Below are 24,819 nucleotides of genomic sequence, written 5' to 3' on the forward strand. Positions count from 1 at the left end.
TATTTCCATTTCCTTTATTAGCATAGTTCCACCTTTATTTTTATCATAGTTTCTCACTCATATATATTTTTACATACCTACTCGGTAGCGCTTCGGCTCTGCATGAGCGCGCTTAGGCGCACTATATAAGCGCCAGCAGTACAACCTTACTTTTCACCCAACTTTACCTAGTACTTACTACTTAGAAAGTCGCAGTAGAAATCTATTCATTAGCACAACACATCTCACATCCTTTATCTTGCTTATATCTTCACATAAGTTTAGTCTCTCTTATTTCCGCTTACACGCACGCGCTTTCCCGCGCTTCGCGCTAATACGCGCGCGCGTTCCCGCGCCTTCGTACCTTGCGCGCACCTGCGCTTTCTCGCGCTTCGCTGAAGCGCGTACCTCTAGATCTCCGCTGCACCTGCTTCCCCTTTAGGGTCGAATGCACTTGCCATCTCAAGTATCGCAGACTAGGCAACGCACGACCTACAACTTTTTAGATACAGTCAGGAGCATTTCTTTGTTCCTCTCAGTATTGTTGTTTCTACATCGGTCAATGAAGATTGAACTGGAGTAGACATTTGGATTGAATTGAGAGATGTGAGAATGTAGAAAGCAGGGTGAAATCTTGTATCACTAGGATGAAGTTTCAAAGAAACAATACAATTGAAGGACAATGTTGAAAATCATTGGTTGTTTGTCTTTGTTTGGTCACAGTTCAACTTTTGGCAATCGCCAGCCATTTGTTGAACTTTGATGTTATCTGTTATTAATCAGTTCATCAGTTCATCAGCTCATCAGATATCATGAGCTCTCAACCTGAGGTCAGATTTCATGACCCTCTGGTCACTGAATCCACCTCAATGGATGTGGATGAGTCCTCCATGTCCCGGATGTCCCTTGGTATGTTTTATTTTGCTGATTTCAGTCAATTGATCTAACATGGTTTAGATCCATTAGATGATATATACCTTGGGCTGGATGATGAGTTAGACTCTGATTCTGGGTCGTCTGGTGGTTTGGATGTGTTGAATGCGATTCCTGGTATGTTTCTCAATTCAAATGTGCATATTCTGACTGTGCAAATTAATCACATACTTTGTTAAGGTCATACTCTCGTAGGATCGGATCTGAAGGACTTCGGCCTCAGCTCGTATGCTGTGCCCCTTTCCCAAGTACTTGTCCCTTATTTCAAAGTACTAACGATAACCGTCCGAAGGTCCAGACAGGTCTCATAGATACTGTATATCTGGATGACTTCCAGATATCGGAAATGCGTATAAGACTAATCTGGATGGATCCGGACTAGAAATGAACAGAGTATAGACTATCGGAATTGATCCGAAGTCTTGGAGGTTTGACAAGAGTTGAAGACTCAAGTCTGGAGGACAGAAAGAGGACAAACTAAGATGATATTCAAACTGAGGTACTACAGGACATATACATGGGCTTATATACTAAGAGGATAACGAAATGATAAGTAAGCAAAGGTCCAAAGGCTATGTACGAAGCATGTGCAAAGGTTATCAAACACGAGTCGGAAATGAAGCATAGGTTAATGGATCAGTAATCATACCGGTAATAAGTATAGCTGAAACACCGGGAAGAGGAAATATTGAATAGGCTGTGTTTAATATTAAATGAACAGGAAATGAAATAGGAAGCTTATCGGATATCAGATCAGAAGCGGATCTATGCATCGTACTGGACCGGATCTCAGGGTCCAAAGTCTGGAAGAGAAGCGTGAATATATGGGATATGACACTTCTTTTTCTTGTTGTTGAACAACCAAGTCTTGTACACCTAAGAGTTGATGAAAGAACGTGATGTTGAAAATTTAGTTTTTCAACACAACAAAGATGCTGTAGAGACTCATGCCTCTCATGGCGTGATATGGCAGTTTTCACCAAGGAGTATATAGCACCAACTTGCAGCACCACTCTGTGTGCAGTCTGCAGCTATCCCTATATGAGGCGCAGCTTTCCCGCGCAATGCGCGCCATGCGCGCACCATTCGCATGCTTCGCGATGTATATGCGTGTGCACTTTCCCACGCTTGAGCGCCCTATAGTGCCAGCCATCCAGATGCATCCATCCACTGTCCTCCAAGTTCTCTAGTGCATATATTTCCGTTTCTCTCATTTGTATATTGTTCCACCTTATTTTTATCATGGACCCTTACTTATATATATGTGTATCTCTATATACCTACTCGGTAGCACTTCGGCTCCGCATGACAGCACTTAGGCGCTATATAAGCGCCAGCAGTACATACCATTACTGACTGGAGGACTTGACTTTTGACTTTACTTTCAACTTTACTTTACTTTACTTTCCACCCACTATCTACCTAGAAGAACATAGTAGAAATCTTATTCACTTACACTTTGCATCTCTCTTCTCTTATCTTGCATCATATTAGGGGAAGTCAGAGTTGGCGATTTACGCTCGATCCAAATTGCGATTCAGAGGCCGATTCAAAATTTTAGATTGTCCTTGAATCATAGTCAACTTTGACCACCCCCGATTCAACTACACGATTCTGCTCCCTTTGAACACATATTTATTATGTAATCATATTCAGCTTGTCTACTACTGTTCTCCGTCTCAGGCTTCAAATACACTGGCGATAATGCCCCGTTTCACACCTAGACAGCGACGGGTTGAAAAATTACTCAGCGCCTTTATCAGGTATCACATTGCTCAATTTAAACGTGCTCGACATTGTGCTGCACGAAGCCAGCATACTTTGCTAGCTGTGTCAGGATCTCATCAAGCTCCCCTTCTACCATGTCAATTGTCGAGCTCTGAGTCAGAAAGCCTACCATCATTCTCATTGTCTGACTCAAACACCGACTCATGTCAATTGTTGAGCTCCGAGTCAGAAAGCCTATCATCATTCTCGTTGTCCGACTCAAACACTGACTCAGGCACCTCCATATCCGAAAGCTCCACCTCTGAAGATGAAGACCACAGTGGTAACTCAACTTCCAGTGACAAGTTTGAACTAGACTCAGATTTGGCAAATGATGCCGACGATGAGGAAGAAGTTGGACTTGGAGCATACTATACTAGTACTCGTTTATCCCACCATGTTCGACGCACCTATGAGGACATATATGCACATCGTTATGATGCCCCATGCAACAAGCCCATACCCAAAGCCCCCTCTCACCTTCCACATGTTCTCGAGGTCCTGAAATTTGAACGACCAGCTGAATTCCGTGAAATTCTCCACGTAAATCCTCATACCTTCAATCAAATTGTTGCAAAGATACAGGACGATGCAGTATTCTTCAATAATTCAAATAATCCTCAGCAGTCAGTCAAAGAGCAGCTCGCCATCACCCTTTTTTGGTTCGGTCATAATGGTAATGCAGCTGGTCAATCCCCAGTTGCACGATGGGCAGGAGGGGGCCATGGCTCCATGTCGCTAATTACAAAGTGAGTCATGACTGCCATATTGCGTTGTTCCTTCATGGAAGAGGCTGTGCATTTCCTGACTGCCGAAGAGAAAGAGGATGCGAAGTTGTGGGTTGAAATGCACTCGTGTAAAGCATGGTGAGATGGTTGGTGTCTTGTTGATGGCACACTCATTCCATTATATGATTGGCCTCATTGGTACGGGGAAAGTTACTTCAATAGAAAATGCAACTACTCCCTTAACACACAGGTATTTTTCAATCTTGTCTGTGCAAATTGAAAGCTAAAATACTTCAGGTTATTTCACTACCAAATCTTCGCATTATCGACTTCGGCTATGGCCACACAGGAAGTGCTCATGATTCAACAGCATGGGACGAGACCCATCTTGCCCAGGAGCACGAGACCCTGCTTGATGACGGAGAATTTGTCTGGGCAGACTCTGTATATCCGGTAAGTTGTCTGTTGATGTGGTGTACAGCAGAAACTTACTACATCAGTCAGTTACAGACATGGGTCATTGCTCCATACAAGAAACCCGAGAAAGACCTTGCACAGAATGAAGTTTTCAACAATCATGTGTCGATGGTGCGGATTCGGTCGGAGCATGCTATTGGGTTTCTGAAGGGACATTTTCAGTCGCTAAAAGCTCTTCGGGTAAGAATCAAGGACAAGAAATCTTACCAGTTTGCTACATACTGGATTGCTGCTTGTGTTGGCCTTCATGCATTTGCAATGCAATGCGAGGCTGATGAGCGTGAAAGGGACAATTCCGATAGCGAAGATCCTTTCATAGCGCAAGGCCTTTCATCAGACTCCGATTCCGACAGTCATGCAAACCTTCCTAGTGTCTTGCAAGGGCTGGCCAGTGGGTTACGTTTCCGCAAAGCCAAAGCCCGACGTGAGCAGTTGAAACGTCGTTTGTTCAGAGCAAAGGATTACAAATGAAGGCAGCAAGACTTAGAAGAAGATGGGGACATTTAGTTTTTATGTAGTCGAAAACAGGATTTGAACTAAGTACTTGGAATGAGATTAATCTGACGGGAAAATGATGGATGATGCATCAAATGACCCAGAAGCTGTGTTAGCTGTGTTTTCACTTGCATAAGACTCAGCGGCAGGTGATAAGGGTGTCCGGTAATATGCAGAAGTTGGTGGATATGGCAAGTGTGGGTGAGAACTGCTCGAAGGATTGGGAAAGGTATTGTGCATGTTGAATTCGGGGAATCCATGTTGTTGGCTCGTTCCTTCCATAGTAGTAAGGCACATTCTCATCTTCTCTTGTTGCCGCTCCCTTGCATAGGCTAACTTTTCCTTCTGCAACTCAAGCTTTGCCAACTTTGCTTTTGCCCGTACAGTGTCCTTCTCTATTCTCGCCTTGGCCACTTCAAGCTCTTTCTGTCTAGTCACTTCCTCCACTTGTGCAATCTCGGCAAATTCATCCTTCTTTCATCTCTTCATTGGATTCTTTGGAGCCTTAGTAGTGGTGGCAGGTTTGGACATCCCAGGTTGTGGGCCCATTTTGAAACCAATAACACTACTCTTACCTTGCCTTTCTCCACTCGTCAATGCCTTTCGTTTTGAAGGCACTTCGTCAGCAGCGCTGTCTAAATCTGACAATGGCCACTTGTCACGATCAAGCTCATCAAAGCCTTCTGAAACATCTGGTTCATCAGACATAAACCCACTATTGGGTTCTGAGCTGCCAACGGTCAGAACTGACATGTCATAGTCCATCTGACTGTGCCTGAGACCAACAGGAACTTGATTTGGGCGCTCAGCTATAAGCTCCCGCATGTCGAAGAACCATGGGCATGCTTCTTTAATAATTGCTGGCATGAAAAATGTTGAATGGTAGGTGCTGGTTGTCATAGAGGTACGCACCCCACTTTGTTGTAAATGAATTTTTCACATCCATATTAATCTCATCTTCTCAAGTTATTCCCGCACCTGTCTCGCCCATTTCGTCCATGTACTTGCACGTGATCTCGGACATTCTGTGGGACCATATAGTAAGTGCATGCATCACTTGATGTCATCAGGATGACACTTACCTCTTGATTTGATTTTTAATCTTATTAGCCCAAGTGTCTTTCTGTTTGGGAGTGATGGCATGTGAGAATGGTGTATGATAGTCTGGATGGTTCTCGAACAGTGTGACACATATGGCCCAGTGGTACGCAGCCTTTGTCTTGCCACCAGTCCGTGGATTTGCTCCAGGAGAAGGAAATAGCCCTTGCTTGATATTTGTGTCGTCCGTAATGGCAGACAGGAGAGCGGCACTCATTGTTGGGGTCCAGCTGGACTCGAATGAGTCATAGGTAAACGAAGGTAAAAATTGGCCCAGACTCGGAGGTACGTACTCGATATCAGTCTTATCTTCAAGTTCAGGCTGACCATCATGATCACTATCCACCGGCAGCTCACTATCACTTGCATTTCCTTTTTTCTTGCTGGCCTTTTTACTACCTTTGGCCTTTGATGGACCTTTCCTCGAGTTCTTGGGTGCCTTCGGTGCTTGATCTGGAGCTTGCTCAGCGGCCTTTTTCGCCATTGGTTGAGTTTGGAGTAGGACTCAGAGACGAGTGTTATTTTGCAGTAGTGACTTGTCATATGTATTTATTTAAATAAAAACAAATTTAATTACTCGGATGGGGAGAATCAAACATGATTCAAGAGGTGGAGTGGCTTGGGAGGTGTTCCAACAATCCAGCTGCGATTCACTGTTCCCACGATCCATCAATGAAAAAACCGATGATGGATCGCGATGTGGAACAGCTCTTGAATCGAGCATGGATTGCCAACTCTGACTCCCCCTATTATCACTTAAGTCTAACCTCTCTATTGTTTCCACATACATGGGCGTGCTTTCCCGCGCTTCGCGCTAATATGCATGTGTGTTCCCGTGCCTTGTGCGCACCTGCGCTTTCTCGCGCCTCGCTTCAGCGTGTACCTCTAGATCTTCGCTGCACTCACTTCCCCTTTAGGGTCAAACGCACTTGTCTCCTCAAGTAACGCAGACTAGGCAACGCGCGACCTTACAAACATTTATAGATACAGTCAGGAGCTTCATTTGTTCCTCACAGTATTGTTGTTTCTACAACCCCTCACCTGCTTCCTCTTTTTCCATTGTTTTTGGTCCAACTTAGGAGCAAACAACCTGGCCACTGAAGGTACAACAATTCAGATGGTAAGTCTGAACAATGTTGGGTCTTGCAAAACCTAGCTGCTATTTGACCCTAAAGGGTTTCTGGACAAGGCTCAAGGCTCAGAGAAGAGGAAATATGATAGAAACTTGCTGATCTCTCAGACTCATACTGGTAACTGGTGAAAAGATAACTTGATTATGTAAGCTACAAAAGTGCCAACATAAGGTCAGGTAAAAACAGTCTCTACCAGCCCAGCCAGAAATGAATCCCTACACCGCCCTTGCTATGGCAGTGAAAATCACTCGTCTCTCACTCCTTTTGGCAGCAGTCCACTCAGGAAGGTAGTTCTTCAACTCCAAATCTCCTTGTCTGTGAGCTTCTGCGACTGTGGTTGATGGACCCTGTGTCTTCTGGAAGTCATGTTGGTGGAATGACCTGTTCTTGCCATAGTGAATCAGAATGCAGAAAGGGCTAATTATTTGCAAGGTGGAAGTATTAATGAATTGTGCGAAGTTGAACTTCAAGCAAAGCCTAATGATGGGTTAATTGGCCCATATTGGAAGAGAAGCCATTAATGGAAATGAATTTGTAATGAGCCAACAGGACTGCACGGCATCATATTGCAATAACAATTCATTACACCTGAGCTGATGCCTTGCTTGTAACATTAGTAAACAAGATGAAGATAGGTAGATGCATCCCAGTGCAAAAATCTCACAGGGTGGAAGCAAGAGGCAGCAAAGGTAGGAAGACTTGGGTCAAGGTCCCACTTGCAAGCACGAGGCGACATGCCTACAGGTCCATGCCTAACTCTCCCCCAGAATCACCAACAATTCAGCCTGTTGAGGCACCACCTCCTTGGGAAGACTTTCCTGACAATACTTATGAGCAGGACCAAGGCTCATTTGAGCCTTTGCAACTCCCAAAAACCATGGCAAGTTCACGTACAATGTTGGAGTGTCATTCAAACTATGGCTAAGCATTCAAAAATTCAGAGTCAAAATGACTACCTCAGGCAATGGCTGTCAAGGCAGGAATCATATCTACATCACCTCCTCGATCGAGAAGCTCCACCAGAAGACAGGAGATGCATCATCTGCCAACAGGATGGGGTGTAGAAATGTCAAGATTGTCTTGGCGAGCCACTCTATTGCACGGGCTGTTGCAGGAGTCAACATTGTAGCAATCCTTTCCACTGGACCACTGGATCAGTCAATGGAATGGGCGATTCTTTGAGCGGAGTTGTCTAGCTCATGTGGGACTCATTATATACCTTGGCCATGATGGCAAACAATGTCCGGCGGTCACCGATCGGTGGAATTTGTTGGAAGAAAATGAACCCGAAGACCTGCTTGAGCCTGAAGATCTGCCATTTGTGTCTGGACCCAAGCTCCAGCCAAAGGAAAACACCATGGTCATTGTCGACAAGTCTGGAGTTCATCGCCTGGAGGTTCGATGCTGTGAATGTCCGAATGCCATGAGTCCAGACATTCAAATGTTTCGACACAGATTTTTCCCTGCATCTTTCAACAGGCCAAAGACTGTGTTTACCTTCAGAGTGCTTGATGATTTTCTACTGGACAGCCTTGAATGCGGCACCTTGGCAATGAACTATTACAGCAAGCTCCGGTGAATGACCTCCAGCATGTTTCCACACCTTGTTCCGGTAATGCCTTATCCTCTTCATCTACTGGACATCATATTGACAAAGCACATTGTAAGGACCGATACAGAGAGCTCATAAGGGTCGCCCGACAGTGGAGGCAGTTGAAGACAATGAAATGGCATGGCTTCGGCCATCGTTCTGATAACCCGAGCACAGGAGAACTTGCATTATTTTGCCCGGCATGTCCTCAGCCTGGGATTAATGTGCTGTTGTCAGAGGATGAATCTCTTGATGAGTGAGTCCTATTCTCAACTGCTGTGGCCTCCATAATAATACTAGGGATCCAAGCTGAAAATACACCCGGTCATTTGTGATGGATGGAAATTTCAAAGCTGAACATCTGCATCCCATTAAGCCATTCGATGAAGTTTGGCTGTCTGATGGGCTTGGATTCATGGTAGGAAAGGACAGGTATAAAATGCATCTAGCAGAGGCTGCTGACACAGTGGAAAAATCAAGCTGCAACAATCACCGGGCAGTAAATCAAGCTAATGCTGCTCGGCACAAGCTGGAGTCCACCGGTATCAGGGGAGTTGCCTGTGCCAGACACGGTTGCTTTGTCCCTCACTCCATGGTGGATTTTCAGAAAGGCGAAAGGCAAGCCACATCCACCATTCCCCATTCACAAGTTAACCATGGGTCACTTGCAGACAAATAAACATGGACTATGCCCTTTGCGAGGCTTCCCGGCACAACATGGAAGGCATCACCAGGGCTGTCACCTTCTATGATATTAATTGTCAATACAACAAACACTTTCGGGTTCGGTGTAGAAGAGTAATGGGAAGTGGGTGAAAATAGGTGGTGTGAGATAACTCAAGTAGTCCTCAGTGAGCGAGATATACGTCGGCCCAAGGGGATTGCTACTGAGAAGGTTCCTCTAGGTGTATAAACGGAGGGAAACACTGAACCGGGCGCTTGGTCAAGCCTGGTTAGGCGCGCGACAATGAGCGAAGCGCAAGCGAACGAAAGCGACGTGAGGCGCCGATGAGCGATAGCGGCCGACGACAGATATCGGCGCGCAACTTATACGGAAGCGCGCGCTTTAAGCAGAAGCGATGCGCGCGGGGGTGATAGAGCGCAGCGACTCTTAATGAGTCAGAATACTAATTTGACAGAGTTTCTAGTAGAGTACGGCGACGGCGCTCGTATTGTACTTTGATACCCTTTCTAGTTTTTAGAGGATAACTTTAGACTTATAGTCCAACGACGTGTGGGCAGGAAAAGATACCCTTACACAGTTTATGTACGTCTATATATACTAAGTAATGATAAGCGCTGTCAAGCGCTAAAGCGAGCCGAGAAGCGAAGCGGATGCGAGATAATATGTAATAAGGGTTCATAACGGAAACATACGAAATATGACCATAAGCGCCGGAGATATGTTAAATCAATGAAAATAGAATCGGAATACGCACCGACGAACCAAACGGACATGGAATGGATGGACGGAGGATGTGTGACGGAACCAAGGATGTGCGCGCTGATGCGCGACTAAGAAGCGACCGGAGCGCTGGCGCTTGCGAGCGGCCGACAAAGCGCGGGGGCGCGCTGCGTGAGGTATGAGTCGCGCTATGTGAGGAAGTGGTAGTAAGAATGGGATTTTAGACCCCTGCAAGGCCACAGAGATATTAGTCTCTACATCTCATAGGAACTTAGCTTCTGACTGTCCCCAGTCAGTGTATATAGGGGCGGAGAGACTTGGTAAAATTTCGACGAGGAAAGTCACGTGACCGTGGGTAGGACGCGTTGAAAGCGTATGTGGAACGGTCCACCGGCGTTTTGCGAGCTTGTGGACTGCGAGCGCTATTGTGCTGACATAATGTGGTTCGTTTCGGGCATAAAAGAACCGGCCTTGCGTCGCGCTTCTCTTCTTCAATTCAATTATCCATCGCGTCTTCGCGATAATCTCTTCATCGCTATACCATCATGTCCTCCATTCCTTTTAACCCTGCTATGCTTACTGCATCTCCCTCCCCTTCACCCGAACCTGAGGAGCGCCCTCAAGATGAAGGTAACACGTCCGTTGACGATGCCACCCTCGACGACACGACTCCGAAGGAGCCGCAGGAAACCGTTGCCGACCGGATCCGTCGGTCTTGGGTGGTGACACTAGGCATGATGCGTGTCTCGGTGAAGACCAGTCCTCCTGCGAAACCGGAGCTCCTCGAAGATCAGGAGACTTGGCTCCGCGCTTGGGAACGGACTATGGTGAGTTTGTATGATTGATGTGTCGCTTACTGATCACTAATATAACTTTTCTTAGAGCGACATGAGTTCGCTGTTTGACCAGGCGCGCGCCGCTGAGGTACATCTGTCCCTCAGCGATGCGGAAGCGGTCGATCTTGCCGCTGGCAAGGTCGCCGCTAAGGCCCTTTACAAGACCGTTAAGGCTTGGAAGGAGAAGGCTGTGGAGTCCGCGCCGACGGCGCGTCAGGTGCGTTCGGAGAAAGAGAAGGCGCTGGAATCTGCGCCGACGGCTGAGAAGGCGGCCTCATCGGAGGTGACTGACATGGGTCGCCCGGTAAGTTTCTTTCTTTTATGTCTCCTTTTTTTTTGCTAACTTGTTCTTACTAGCGTCTCGGCGGTCGTATTACCACGACTCCGGTGATTACGCATCCGGACGTCCTGTGCGCGCAATGCGCGACTGCTGAGATCCCTTGCGTGCTGGTCGATGGCAACCTGCACTGCAAGGGATGCACCAAGGCCAAGAAGGGCTGTTCCTTTGGTATGTTTCCTCTTTTCCTTCTTTCATCTTTTTACTAACTATCTTCTTTCAGTTGGCGACAAGGCAAAGGAGCACGCGCCGGCTGCGCCGAAACCCAAGGTGGCCGCGTCGACCGCTGCGCCTAAGGTGAAGACGCCTGTTCCTGCGCCTGCCCCTAAGGGCAAAACGCCTCCTCCTGTCGCTGGGCCGGCGCCGGGTTCGGTTACCGATACCGTCCCTAATGTTGGTTCATCGGACGTGGAAATCGTCGGTGAGTCGACCGTTGATGAGGATGCCGCCGTTGGCGGCAAGACGATTGTCGTTCAACGTGCGAAGCGTCCTCTCGCTTCCCGTCCTGCGCCGGCGCCTAAGCGCCCTCGCCTTGACTTGGCGGCACAGTTGGACGAGTCTCGTATCGAGGCCGCTCAACTGCGCATTCGAAACGCTGAGCTGGAGGCCGAGGTGGCGAAGTGGAAGGGGGTAGTTGTTGACATGCGGCAGCATAGCCGTATGCAGGAGGCGGAGGTATTGGCGATGAGCAATCACATTTACAGCATGGGGCGCGATTGGGGTGCTTGGGAGAAGGAGATTGCGGAAATGCTAGAGGAGAAGAAGGAGTGATAGCTAGAATGTTTTCTTCTTAGTATAGAGTCCCTGTTGGCGCCAGCGCGCCTGTACTATAGAGTCTCCCCGCAGAGCGGCGCCTGGTGCGTCTTAATATTAGTATCCTGTCGCATCCGGTCCGATTCCAATCCAATTCCATTTCCATGTCTGATTCAGTTCGCCAGCCTAATGAAGTAAGGAAATTCTGAGTAAGCGCATGAAATAATATAGAGTCATAAGAAAATACGGCGGTCGCGCAAGCTGCGCGCTTGTCTTTTCTTCATCGGACGTCCTGTCGCGTCTATTCCTTCGTTATCCCTGTGCGTTGCCTGGGTATTAGGTGCTGTTGGCATATAACATTATAAACGTAAATGTGCGCGGCGCGGCGGCGCGCGTTCGAAAGAGAAGGTCTATGGGTGGTTATGCGCGCGCTTCTATGATAACTTATCTTTTGAATATATATATATATATATGGGGTTGATTATCGGCCGATCGGCTTTGCATAGGATAGAGTCTGTTGGTTGTATGTTCAATGCAATGCGCGTGTTATGAGACATGATAAGGGAAACTGAGGTCGCCGGCCGAAGCCCGGGGTAAAACGGAGAGAAGTGAAATCTATGGTATGTTTTTGCGGTTGTTTTTGGGTTATATGTTGTTTTTGTTGATGTGTTGAGCGGGGTAATAGCGGTTTTGTGCGGATATGTGCGTGAGAGTGTTGGTTAATATGCGGGAAGTGGATAAGCGCTATGCGTCGAACGCGCGCTCGGGTTCGTCTTCGTCGGGTTCTTCGACATCTTCGTCGGCTAAGTGATCAAGGGTTTCGTCGTCTTTACCGGTGATGCTTGTCACCATAATGCGCTCATTGCTGCGCGGAAAATAGGGAATGATGCGGAACGCTGCGTAGCGCAATTTAGAGATAGCGCCGTCCAACTCGGCCAGCAGATATGAGCCTCCCTTCGTGCGGCGCACTATTATCATTGGTCCCAAGTATCGCGGCTTTGTCTTCTTGCTGAGCTCGTACTCAACCTTCGAATTGCGCACCAGCACTAAGGTGCCGGGCGCGTGATCATAGTCGCGGATAGTCGCACGGAAGCGTTTTTCGAAGTCGCGAACCGACGCGAAGCGCGCCTTCATTACCTTGTCTCTAATAGCCGTGAGATCCTCAATGCGCTTCTGCAACTGGCGTGCACGCCATGCAATGAGTTCTGTGGTACTAAACGCCGCGCGCGCTGGTGTTGGCGCTAAGAATGTTGCTTCTGTTAGGTCAAAAGGGAAGATCGGCTCTACGCCGTGCACCATAAAATACGGTGATAAACCCGTTGCGCGATGTATGGTGACGCGCTCGGCCCAAAATACCGAGTGAACGACTTGATACCAATGAGTATCATCTCCATCGCAAGTTTTAATGATGGCCTCCCGGACATCACGATGTCGGCGCTCTACTATACCATTCGCTTGCGAATTATAAGGCGATATGCGGATGGGGTGGATATTGTACCGCTCTGCGAGCATATCAGCGGCTAATCTATAAGCGGGCGCGTTGTCAGTAATAATCTCCGTGATAGGGCCCCATCGACATAGGAGTTCTTCATATATGAAGGCCATAAGCGATTTCGTATTCTCCTTGCGCAACATGCGCCATTCCGGATATGACGTAAGTGCGCAACGCGCTTGAACTAGATACTCATATCCTCCCGCTTTGGGCATTTTCATTGTGTCAATGTGCACCCTGCGGAACAATCCTCCTGGCATCGGTACCATCGGCGGGACATGAAGCTTGAGCGATTGCCTGGTCTGGCACTCGTGGCATGTGCGCGTGTACCATTTAATGTCGTCATCTATGTGCGGCCACCAAAAACGCAGTAGCAACCGCGAGCGAACGGCGTATATTCCTTTGTGCCCTAGATCGTCGTGCGCTTGCTTCAAAATTTGGTAGCGCTTATGCGGCCTTACCACGATCTGGTGCTTGCCGTTCGCCTCGCGGCGCCAAAGGTTATCTTCCAGAACAAAGAAGCGCGCCGCGTGGTTAACGAACACGGTGAAAGCATCATCTGTAAATTCAGCGGGTTTGTTGCGATTGAGTAGGAAACGTTCTATCAATACCATGCGCCTATCGAGCGCTTGCGCTTTCTCGGATCGCGGAATCTGCGGGTCATCTTGTAGTGGCTCTGCAACATCAAGGAAGGTTCGTAAGACAGGTAGGCGCCTCGGTAACTGCGTGAACGGCATCATATGTGCGGTTAAATCATATTTGGCGCCGGCCGACTCTACTTGGAGCGTCCTATCGTTCAGGATCGCGAACCCAAATGAGTAAGCGCGGTCAATCCAATCCTCGTGATCGTCATCTTCTTCTGGATCATCGTCGGTGCGCGGTCTCCTTGAGAGACCGTCTACGCCGGCGTGTTTCGCGGCGGGCACATGAACGAGATTAAATTGAAATAGAAGAATACCCGCGATCCATCGATTGATGGTCGCGTTGGGTTGCAGATCGGGATTATTGATCATACCTTTAATATACTTCGCGTCGACTTCGACCGTTAAGTTGACGACGCCGAATATATATACGCGCACTGCGCGCAGCGCGCGATACAAGCCGTATAGCTCGAGTTTCGCTTGGGAGTAGCGGCTCTCGACTTCGTTGAGCGCGATTGATCCGAACCAATTTGGATATCGCTTGCCATCTTTGCCAACTTGTAGCAGAATATACCCGATCGCGACGCAAGAGGTATCAACCGCTAGGATGACCTCCCGGCCGCTTTCGTAATCTATCCGCCTAAGCGCGGGCGAGTCAAGAACGGAGTCCTTGAGTGTTTGCATCGCTCGACGTTGCTCCTCGCCAAACTCGAATGGAACATCTTTCTTGGTTAGGTTAATCAGCGGCCGCGCGATGCGCGAGAAATTGCGGATGAAAATGCGCAAGACACCGCATGTACCTAGGAACCCACGCACTTGTGACTGGTTCTTAGGTTCAGGCCAATCACGAATCTTTTGTACTTTGGATTCATCGGGTATCCTCCCTTCGAAGGTACACTTGTGACCGACGATGGTCGCGGATGGCGCGACTAATACAAACTTGGTCGCCGATACTGTCGCGCCGACATTTTCTAGGCGCTGTAATATGCGATTGACCACTATACAGTGTTCCCAGATGAAGCGCCTGATACCGGGGTTTTCGGGTATGGTCTCGTAAGAGCCATCCTCGCGCTGATACCGAGTATTGACTGATTTGATCGGTACATCGTCGATGAACGGCGATGTGTACTTGGGAATTTCATCCTGTAAAATAAAGGCCGTGTCGCCTTGATACACTTGAACGGCGTTAGCATGTCCTTGTGGGAGCGTGGTTAAGCGGTGTGGTCCTAGGGGCGTTCCGAAGGTAGTCATGTCGTGCGAGTCTACGTGCAGTGCGCGCTGATCATACCCGGCGTACAAATCCAACATCGCATATACTGCGTATCCGGCAAACATTTCGGCCAAGAAATCTGGAAACGGCGGAACTGACGCATCGCGAATGGTGACTTCGTTCAGCGGCTGTAGGTCGTGAACTAAGCGCAGCGAATGGCCGTCCTTTTTCACGACACAAAACCAGCGCGAGCGATAGGCGGCCGTTGACGGCTTGTATACTCCTGATGAAATCTTTTCTTTGATAATGCGAACGACTTCGCCGGTAATTGCGGGTGGAATCGGGATATTGCGCTGCGACCATGGAGTGTGCGGTACTGTCGGAATCTTATAGGGCGGAAAATATGTTTCATCGAGGCGCCCCCGTTCAGAGGCGCCCCAAGCGAATGCGAGTTCGTGAGTTTTAACTAGCCAAATTATCAACTTGAGCTCTTCGGGCCACAGCCAATTGGCCGGATCTAAATCTAGCTTTTCTGCGCGCTCGCGCGTAAAGCGGGTACCTGGTGTAAACTCTGGGGGGTGAGTTGGTAAATCGGGTAACCCGGCGAGCGGGTCTTCGGGTAACTTGCGCACTATCCTATACTCTGGCGGCATAGTGGTAGGCACCATTCGTACTTTCTTCGCGACTGGCTTATATACCAGCGCGTGAAGTGCGCGATCATAATAATAGTAAGAATTGAAAGCGTCGATAGACGCTTTATCAATAACGGATCGGGTGGACGATAAATGCGCATAATGCGCGGACGGTTCGGAAACGATGCGATGAGAGAATGAAGAAACGGAACTTTGCGCAGAATTGGGAAACGATACGGGGATACTCCTTAAGAGCGTTAATCGGGCGCTCGAAGCGCGGACGCTTTGCGGCGCTTCGGGAAGCATGCGAGAATGAATGAGACATGACGAAGGAAAATACTGATAGCGGGGGATATGAGAGGTATTGTCTCCCCGCGAATAATGCAGATCATCGAAAATTAAAAACCCTTTTCCTCCTTTACTTTCGGCAGATGATCCGAACACGAATGACCGCTTGTACAGCGCTCGCAGCGCTTTACCCAAGGCAGCGTTGGAATGCGTAGCTCCTTGCGCGTGTTTGGGTCAGTAACCAAAATATCCTGTTCCCCGTCAGGGAGATCAAACGTGCGACAGGTAGTTAGCTTAAAGAACGGGCGACCGAGAAGAATTTCGAAACTTGCGCGCGGTATGACTTGTACTTGGAAGTACAGCGGTCCTCCGCCGAAATCTAGCGGCACATTCTCGATGACGCCGAGCGTCGCGTCCTTGTTAGTATTAACCGATTCCATGTTTAAGCGATGGTCTGACCGCAGACCAACACCGAGCGTTTTCCAAATTGCGGCTGGCATTACCACGACTTCGGCGCCTTGATCTAGGACACAGGTTACCACCCTGCCGCCGATGGTAGTTGCGCGAATGCAGCGTAGCAGCGCAAAATGGTCTGCTACAACTCGGCCATCGTCGCTTCGCAAGCGTTTGGCGTCATAGTCGCGCATCCATCCATCCGAAACCGGGTGTCCTGTAAGTTCGTTCACTGATACTGTGCCGACCGTGACGCACTTTGTGGTGGTGAGGTCGCGGAATTGCTTGCGGAGGTCGGGCGATATTGCGAACAGTTCCCGTGTCGAAATATTGATATGAGTATCTAGTAGGCGCTCGAGGATGCGCTTATCGGCGTCCTTGTCCTCTAAGCCGTGCGAATACCGGTATGATGCCGTTTTTGCCGAAGATGATGCCGTGTTTGTTGTCGAGTCTGTAAGGTCAGTGTGTGTTATAATGGGTGAGGATGAAGATGAAGTTGCGGGAGCGGTGTTTGTCCTGCGTGCGTTTGCCGATGATTCGGCCGCTGCTGGCGTGGTTATTGCTTTCGCGACTTCCGGCGCTTTCCCTTTACTTGACGAAGCTTGGACAGCGGGGGAGACAATCTCCTCTGCTACAGTGGCTTGCCTAGATGCGGGCGCTGGTTTGGCGCGATACTCGCTAGCAATTTCTACGCCGTCAAACCGGACGGTCTTCCCCTTACCTTCGCCCTTCGCCGATCCACGCTTGGTATCGCGTCGGGCGGTTGCCAGCGCGAGTGCTTGTGCGGCACGTAACACATCTACGTCCTCCTCGTCTATATCAGACTCAGATTCTGCGACGGTATGGATAAACGCGGACGGGTCTATGTCCAATACGACGTCGACATCCGTCGCCGCGCGAACATATAGCGCCGCGGTAACGCTAGAACTTGGAAGCGCCTCGTTTGCCTGTTTGTTGGAGTGATACCTATCTAGTCGGTCCTTTAGGGTACCGTCGCTCGCGCGACCGGGAATCCAATCTCCGCTGGTTAATACCAGTTTCATCGAGGTTTCGTGTACCTTACACTTGCCGGCGCTAATGTAGGTGTCCTTCTCTTGACAGCGGCTGAGGAAATGGTCGTTCTTTCCGCAAAACATACAACCGCTCGATGGTGAACCACTACCGGGTCGTCGGGCTTGGTATTCCTGCTTGACAACGGTACCTTGCGCCGGTTGTTGCGGTGCTTTTGCCGCCGGTGCGGTAGCGCTTGGATATGGCGTCAATACCGACGTCCCTACGGTTTCAGGGCTTACTGTTCCCATTCCTGGAATCAAGAATTTGGCGGCTGCGTCTACATCTGCAAAAGGGTAAGGGTCGCGCGGGTGGTGATCTGGGAATTTGATCATTAAGCGCATGCGAAGCAGCGCTTGGATATCGCTCGGAAACCCTTCTAACCACATGCGGTTCCGTTCCGCTGTACCTATGTGATCCTTCGCAATCAAGGAATCAGCAATCTCCCTGAAGGCGCGGCGGTAATTGCCGAGCTCGGTGAGCGAAGGCATTGGTAGAGCCGCGTGTTTGCGCGTTACCGACTGTAGGTCGGATACTGCGTAACGCTTCTTGCCTTCACAACCGGGATACATTTCCTTTACCTCCTTAATAAAGGCATTATAGTCGCTTAACTTTGCCTCCGGCATTCCGGACCAGAGCGCGCGCTCGCTGTTAGGCAAGTAGCGGATGATACCCTTGATGCGATCGCCTCCGACGAGGTTCGCGTCGTCGGCGCACGCTTCATAATCCTCAATAAATGCAAGAAGATTTTCCGCCGTGCCGTCGAACTTCGGCGCTTTGTCCGAACCACGAATCGGCATTCTGATAGTTGCGGCCATTTGGATAGGTTGGGATTGGGGTTTGGTAGGTTGAGGTTGGGCTATGATGGGTGTTGGAAGTATGACGTTTGAAGGTCCAGGATGACCAAACTGAGGGATAAATATGGCGGCGCGGTTCCGAATAGAGTTCGGCCCGATTAGGGGTTCCGTTTGTTCTGTTTTCACGATAGGCGCTGCGCTTGCTGGCGGCGCGTGTATCCGAGATGAAGGTTCTTCTTTTACAGTCGCGCTGGATATGGTTAGCGGGGTAAGTGGAGACAAAGGAATAAAGTTCGGATCTAGGGGATTTTTAGGTGTTTCAACAAATGCGCCGGGCGGCAGGTTGCGGGGATGGTCGTGTGATTCGAATTCGTCCGAGGATTCGCCGTGTACTGATTCTCTGGGCGATGGCGTTACTGGCGATGCGGGTGCAAACGGGTTTGGTGTTAATAGGGATAGATCGGGGCGCGTTGGCTCCGAGAAGTTTCGCGGCCGATTATATTTGACCGGAGTCAAAATTTCCTGAATGGTGGATAAGCACGAAGAGGCGACCGCTCTTCGAAATTCTTCCAAGACTTCGTTTCTTGCGACGCGTTCTTTAGTAGGCCTGAGTAACCTACCGGTTTTCTCAGATGATCCCCTCGCGGTGGGCTCCAGTTGTAGAAGAGGAATGGGAAGTGGGTGAAAATAGGTGGTGTGAGATAACTCAAGTAGTCCTCGGTGAGCGAGATATACGTCGGCCCAAGGGGATTGCTACTGAGAAGGTTCCTCTAGGTGTATAAACGGAGGGAAACACTGAACCAGGCGCTTGGTCAAGCCTGGTTAGGCGCGCGACAATGAGCGAAGCGCAAGCGAACGAAAGCGACGTGAGGCGCCGATGAGCGATAGCGGCTGACGACAGATATCGGCGCGCAACTTATACGGAAGCGCGCGCTTTAAGCAGAAGCGATGCGCGCGGGGGTGATAGAGCGCAGCGACTCTTAATGAGTCAGAATACTAATTTGACAGAGTTTCTAGTAGAGTACGGCGACGGCGCTCGTATTGTACTTTGATACCCTTTCTAGTTTTTAGAGGATAACTTTAGACTTATAGTCCAACGACGTGTGGGCAGGAAAAGATACCCTTACACAGTTTATGTACGTCTATATATACTAAGTAATGATAAGCGCTGTCAAGCGCTAAAGCGAGCCGAGAAGCGAAGCGGACGCGAGATAATATGTAATAAGGGTTCATAACGGAAACATACGAAATATGACCATAAGCGCCGGAGATATGTTAAATCAATGAAAATAGAATCGGAATACGCACCAACGAACCAAACGGACATGGAATGGATGGACGGAGGATGTGCGACGGAACCAAGGATGTGCGCGCTGATGCGCGACTAAGAAGTGACCGGAGCGCTGGCGCTTGCAAGCGGCCGACAAAGCGCGGGGGCGCGCTGCGTGAGGTATGAGTCGCGCTATGTGAGGAAGTGGTAGTAAGAATGGGATTTTAGACCCCTGCAAGGCCACAGAGATATTAGTCTCTACATCGGGTGGATCGAAGTTGATTTCTAGAAATGGCACCACAACTAACCATCATTCCCGGAATTGGGTTATTGTTACAGTAACATGATGTGAGCCCCCAGCTACAGACATGCCCCCTGCCACCCCACACGGCAATGACACAATAACCGGGCCTTTAGGCCTTGATGACAGATGACAACTAGAAGAGAAGCCCGGAAGATGCCGGCTTAGATAAGCGGTCTGGATTGCTTACATGACATATGACGACATACATAGGTCTAGAAGACCTATTTATGTTATCAAGATAGAAGGTAAGCCTCATGGTTGCCTCATGTACTGATAGAAGGACACCTCATGGTCCTTATCTTAGATAGAAGCCTGCCTCATGCATGGTATCTCTGACTCGATAGATAAGCAGATTAGAACCCAGCTTCAAGCTGAGCTTAGATACAATAGAGTAGCCTTATATAAGGTCGAAGATTAAAGTAGATGTTCCTTACTTTAATCTTACTGGGTTTTACCTTGAACTCCTTGTCTTGCTAAAGCTACTTGCTTGACATCTGAACTCGCACCTTCAGAAGGACTTGAGACCCCTTCTGCCTGTAATCGCTATCATCGCTCGCCACCGCTAGCATATGCAACTCTTACTTGTCTGTAGGAGCCGACCTTGGACTCTCAGCATAAGGTATCACTATTGTGATCATCGCTGTTAGATTATCCCAGTCCGCACGCGACTATCATCATAACAGTTATGGCATGTTCATGGCCATCAGGACAGCTGCTATGTCCAATATGCTTCTAACTTTATTGAAGGCATTGGTCAGATCAATGGAGAGATCATGGAGACGCTATGGGCATGGCTCAATCTGATCTCCCCTGCTGCTTGGGGAATGTCATCTCCCCACTGAAAGGAATGCCTTGATTATCAGATGAATGACTCCAATTTCTGCAAGATGATTCGCATGAAAAGGACTCTATGCCGGAAATACAAACTGGCTAGGAATGGCATCTTGGAAAGTGGAAAGGCATTCGACAGACTCGATGAAGCAGCACCCTCACATTTGAAGACAGGATGGTTAGCCAGGGAGAGGATAGCTCAGTCAAGCAGATTGAATGATCCTTCAGCCATGGATGAATATGAGATCAATATCAAAAAGAATACATTGAGTTCCATTGTCTCCATTGAGGTCTGAATTAATATTGCACTCAGCACCTAGCAAAAAGGAGATTGAGCTTAGATTATTAGAGGAGGGTAACACCCGCAATGCAGCACCCTCTCGCAGATCTGTGGCAACATGGATATCAACAGGGTTAGCAATTGAAGAGGCTCAGATTGCATTGCTCATTGAGGTCCGAAGGATCGGAAGAAGATCCACCGAGACACAGAGATTAGACATTGCCTGTCAATGGGATCAGCTCCAAGGCCAGATAGATGGATTTGCTCGGTCTGCTCTAACACATCTCGGGGAGGGATTTGATGTAGATGATGAACCTGAGGACTTGGACATAGACATTCTAGATGATCTCAATGATGACCTGGTGGATTTCACAGAGACATCTCATACATGGACAAACTCTCCCGAGCTCACTGTAATCCCATTGCCATCGAACCTGGGGGTTGATAGATGCAGACAATGCATGGCAGAGGATCTGATTCCCCTGGAGATGTCACTTCATGAAGGGCAGGCCAATGATGCCCTTCACAATCTCTGCATTTACCTTTGCAACAAGGCCATCCTGTTCCGAACAACCATTAGGCAGGCCAAATCCCAGGCCCTGAAAACTCAAGCTTGGTCCCAGGTGACGTCGGTGCAGCAGGCAGTCTCCCTCCATGCCACCATATATACAAAGACAAGGAAGCAAATGATGAAACTTGAGCTGGGGCAAGACCAGCTTCAGAAATACAAACCCCTGCTTCGCAAGCAACTCAAAATCAGCACTGCAGTGGGCGACCCAAATGCCCGATGTAGAAACAACAATACTGAGAGGAACAAAGAAATGCTCCTGACTGTATCTAAAAAGTTGTAGGTCGTGCGTTGCCTAGTCTGCGATACTTGAGATGGCAAGTGCATTCGACCCTAAAGGGGAAGCAGGTGCAGCGGAGATCTAGAGGTACGCGCTTCAGCGAAGCGCGAGAAAGCGCAGGTGCGCGCAAGGTACGAAGGCGCGGGAACGCGCGCGCGTATTAGCGCGAAGCGCGGGAAAGCGCGTGCGTGTAAGCGGAAATAAGAGAGACTAAACTTATGTGAAGATATAAGCAAGATAAAGGATGTGAGATGTGTTGTGCTAATGAATAGATTTCTACTGCGACTTTCTAAGTAGTAAGTACTAGGTAAAGTTGGGTGAAAAGTAAGGTTGTACTGCTGGCGCTTATATAGCGCGCCTAAGCGCGCTCATGCAGAGCCGAAGCGCTACCGAGTAGGTATGTAAAAATATATATGAGTGAGAAACTATGATAAAAATAAAGGTGGAACTATGCTAATAAAGGAAATGGAAATATACGCACTAGGGAGCTTGGTGGACAGTGGATGGATGCATCTGGATGGCTGGCGCTATAGGGCGCGCAAGCGCGGGAACGCGCGCGCGCGTATACATCGTGAAGCGCGGGAATGGTGCGCGCATGGCGCGCATTGCACGGGAAAGCTGTGCGTCATATAGGAATCACTGTGGATGGTACACAGAGTGATGCTGCGAGTTGGTGCTGTATACTCCCTAGTGTAAAGCGCCATATCACACTATGAGATGCATGAGTCTCTACACCGAGGTCAATGAAATGAATCTTTGGCTTGGTTTTGGTCTGTTGAAGTCGACCTCAGGGGTCCCGATCAATCGTGGAATGAGGAATGTGAGTTTCTGCTTGCATGTCATATCCCGCAGTTACCTGACTGGACCCATGCCAAGTTTACTGATCCATTGGCTGAGGGCAAAGGCACTATGGGATCAATGGAGGGAAGAAATGCTATTGGTCAAATTGGAGATGGATTGGACATGTAAGTTCCCTTTGTGGAAAACAACCCAATGGGGCGACCACATGCAGGAATCATTGGAGAAACGCCTTCCGGGTCATGGATGCTATGCCGGAAGGCAATCCCAAATGTATTCATTGCTCACACAGGATGCGCAGGCAGCTTTTCAAGACCTACAAAACGTGTTGATAGAGGCTGGAGATGAATGAACATTGTTTTCTCATGAAGTCCCTTTTTCCACATACATAATTGAGGCCCGGGAATTGTCCAGGTCAGCCCATATCGGAGTTTGAATTTCATATCCATCCATCAGTGATTCTTATCTTCACATCTTCACCATCTTTCACTTGTATTGCCAGCGCCATAGTCCTGTATTAGTCATGTCTGCAACTCCTGCATCCACTTCTGGCACTCTGAATGCTGGAAGCCATTACCGACCCCTGAAGCTGAGCCTTGGAACTATTTCCTGCACATTGGCAATGGCTGGATCGCGCGTCCATGCATGCATCTCTCAATATCAGACGGAAGCTGCCAACAATGGTGTATCTTCTGACTGGATCAAGTATTTTAAAGCTGGGCTGCAATGGGAGATGAATGTATGTCACCACTGCCCTAATGACTTTGTTGGTCAATGCTAAGAATTTGAGCAGACTTTTGTCACACCACTCCTACAGTACTCCGCTTCACAGAATATCATTGAAGGTACAACAATTCAGATGGTGAGTCTGAACAATGTTGGGTCTTGCAGAACCTAGCTGCTATTCGACCCTAAAGGGTTTCTGGACCAGGCTCAAGGCTCAGAGGAGAGGAAATATCATGAAAACTTGCTGAGCACTCAGACTCATACTGATACTGGTGAAAAGATAACTTGATTATGTAAGCTACAAAAGTGCCAACATAAGGTAAGGTAAAAACAGTCTCTACCAGCCCAGCCAGAAATGAATCCCTACATCATGTCGGTGGTTCCGGTCCTTGTCCCTTATATCCTTAAGTTGTATCCCATGCTAACCTGGAACACGGTTCCAGATGACATCTTTTCATTCCACCTCCTTTCATTTCATGATGAGCCAATTGCAGGACATCTGTTGTAGGGATTCATTTCTGGCTGGGCTGGTAGAGACTGTTTTTACCTTACCTTATGTTGGCACTTCTGTAGCTTACATAATCAAGTTACCTTTTCACCAGTTTTACTATGAGTCTGAGAGATCAGCAAGTTTTTATGATATTTCCTCTACTCTGAGCCTTGAGCCTGGTCCAGAAACCCTTTAGGGTCAAATAGCAGCTAGGTTCTGCAAGACCCAACACATTGTTCAGACTCACCATCTGAATTGTTGTACCTTCACCGTCCTGGATTGTGTTTCCATATACATGTCCATGGTGGATGGGAAACACCACAATCCCTGATCAACCATGGCAGTGGGATGAAATAATGGCTTCCTGCATCTCTCACTACCAGTATTGGGCAGTAAGATCTTAGCTGAATTACCTTGATTGATGACTTATCTGTTTCAGCTTAATGTTGAGGATGATGCTTTGGTTCTTCCAGAGAAGTTGAAAAACACTTCGACTCCACCACTTATGGGACTGAGGTTCATTAAAGAACACATGGAAGCATTGATGGAGGAGCAAGATCAGGGCATCAAAGCCAAGATGGGAGAGGTGAAGATGTACACTGACATGTTAGAGAAATTGAGGAAAGGCAAAGGAGTGTAGTCCCATTCAGTCTTCATTGTATACAAGATGTAACATATTCTATGCATTCAAAAATCTCACATCCGAGTCCCGGAAGCCCAGGTCCCGAGTCCTGAATTTTGGAGGTCGGAGTTCGGAGACCCGGAGCTCGGCAACTGTGTTGGGTGTTAGGGTATCCAGAGCATTGGAGATAGCATGTGTCAGTATTTTGTGTTTCATGGTTCATGTTTTGTGGTTATGGAATCGGGTGTCAGGGACTTGGTATTGAGAACAGTGTCGAGTCCCAGGTCACGAGCTCCAAGTCCCGAGTGCTGAACCCCAGTGTAGAAACAACAATACAGAGAGGAACAAATGATGCTCCAGACTGTATCTGTAAAAGTTGTAAGGTCGCACATTGCCTAGTCTGCTATACTTGAAAAGACAAGTGCATTCGACCCTATAGGGGAAGCGAGTGCAGCGAAGATCTAGAGGTATGCGCTGAAGCGAAGCGCGAGAAAGTGCAGGTGTGCGCAAGGCGCGGTGAAGGTACAACAATTCAGATGGTGAGTCTGAACAATG

General features: G+C 48.5%; 6 protein-coding genes across 6 annotated transcripts; 5 read left to right on the plus strand and 1 right to left on the minus strand.

The window, feature by feature from the left end:
- Positions 1–5,346: 5,346 nt before the first annotated feature.
- Positions 5,347–5,718, minus strand: F5891DRAFT_927470 (uncharacterized protein; the record flags this gene model as incomplete). The annotated part of the gene is made up of 2 exons (XM_041373900.1): positions 5,347–5,404; positions 5,462–5,718. Coding segments are annotated over 2 exons (315 nt in total), but the record flags the coding sequence as incomplete, so codon positions are not given.
- Positions 5,719–7,967: 2,249 nt separating this feature from the next.
- F5891DRAFT_1127442 (uncharacterized protein) lies at positions 7,968–8,461 on the plus strand (the record flags this gene model as incomplete). The annotated part of the gene is made up of 2 exons (XM_041364181.1): positions 7,968–8,185; positions 8,290–8,461. The coding sequence occupies 2 exons, from the start codon at positions 7,968–7,970 to the stop codon at positions 8,459–8,461; spliced, it is 390 nt and encodes a 129-aa protein (XP_041228383.1).
- Positions 8,462–20,349: 11,888 nt separating this feature from the next.
- F5891DRAFT_948359 (uncharacterized protein) lies at positions 20,350–20,511 on the plus strand (the record flags this gene model as incomplete). Its single annotated transcript, XM_041374801.1, has 1 exon — positions 20,350–20,511. A coding segment is annotated over one exon (162 nt), but the record flags the coding sequence as incomplete, so codon positions are not given.
- Positions 20,512–20,796, plus strand: F5891DRAFT_948204 (uncharacterized protein; the record flags this gene model as incomplete). Its single annotated transcript, XM_041374788.1, has 1 exon — positions 20,512–20,796. A coding segment is annotated over one exon (285 nt), but the record flags the coding sequence as incomplete, so codon positions are not given.
- Positions 20,797–20,890: 94 nt separating this feature from the next.
- On the plus strand, positions 20,891–22,778 carry F5891DRAFT_948464 (uncharacterized protein; the record flags this gene model as incomplete). Its single annotated transcript, XM_041374809.1, has 2 exons — positions 20,891–21,569; positions 22,420–22,778. Coding segments are annotated over 2 exons (1,038 nt in total), but the record flags the coding sequence as incomplete, so codon positions are not given.
- A 171-nt stretch (positions 22,779–22,949) lies between these two features.
- On the plus strand, positions 22,950–24,282 carry F5891DRAFT_1185942 (uncharacterized protein; the record flags this gene model as incomplete). The annotated part of the gene is made up of 3 exons (XM_041366614.1): positions 22,950–23,165; positions 23,220–23,288; positions 24,082–24,282. 3 exons carry the CDS (start codon positions 22,950–22,952, stop codon positions 24,280–24,282), a joined length of 486 nt encoding a protein of 161 aa, XP_041228387.1.
- Between the last annotated feature and the right edge of the window lie 537 nt (positions 24,283–24,819).

The sequence above is a fragment of the Suillus fuscotomentosus genome (assembly GCF_016647785.1).
Source record: "Suillus fuscotomentosus strain FC203 chromosome Unknown F5891scaffold_15, whole genome shotgun sequence".
In the NCBI taxonomy this organism is placed as follows: Eukaryota; Fungi; Basidiomycota; class Agaricomycetes; order Boletales; family Suillaceae; genus Suillus; species Suillus fuscotomentosus.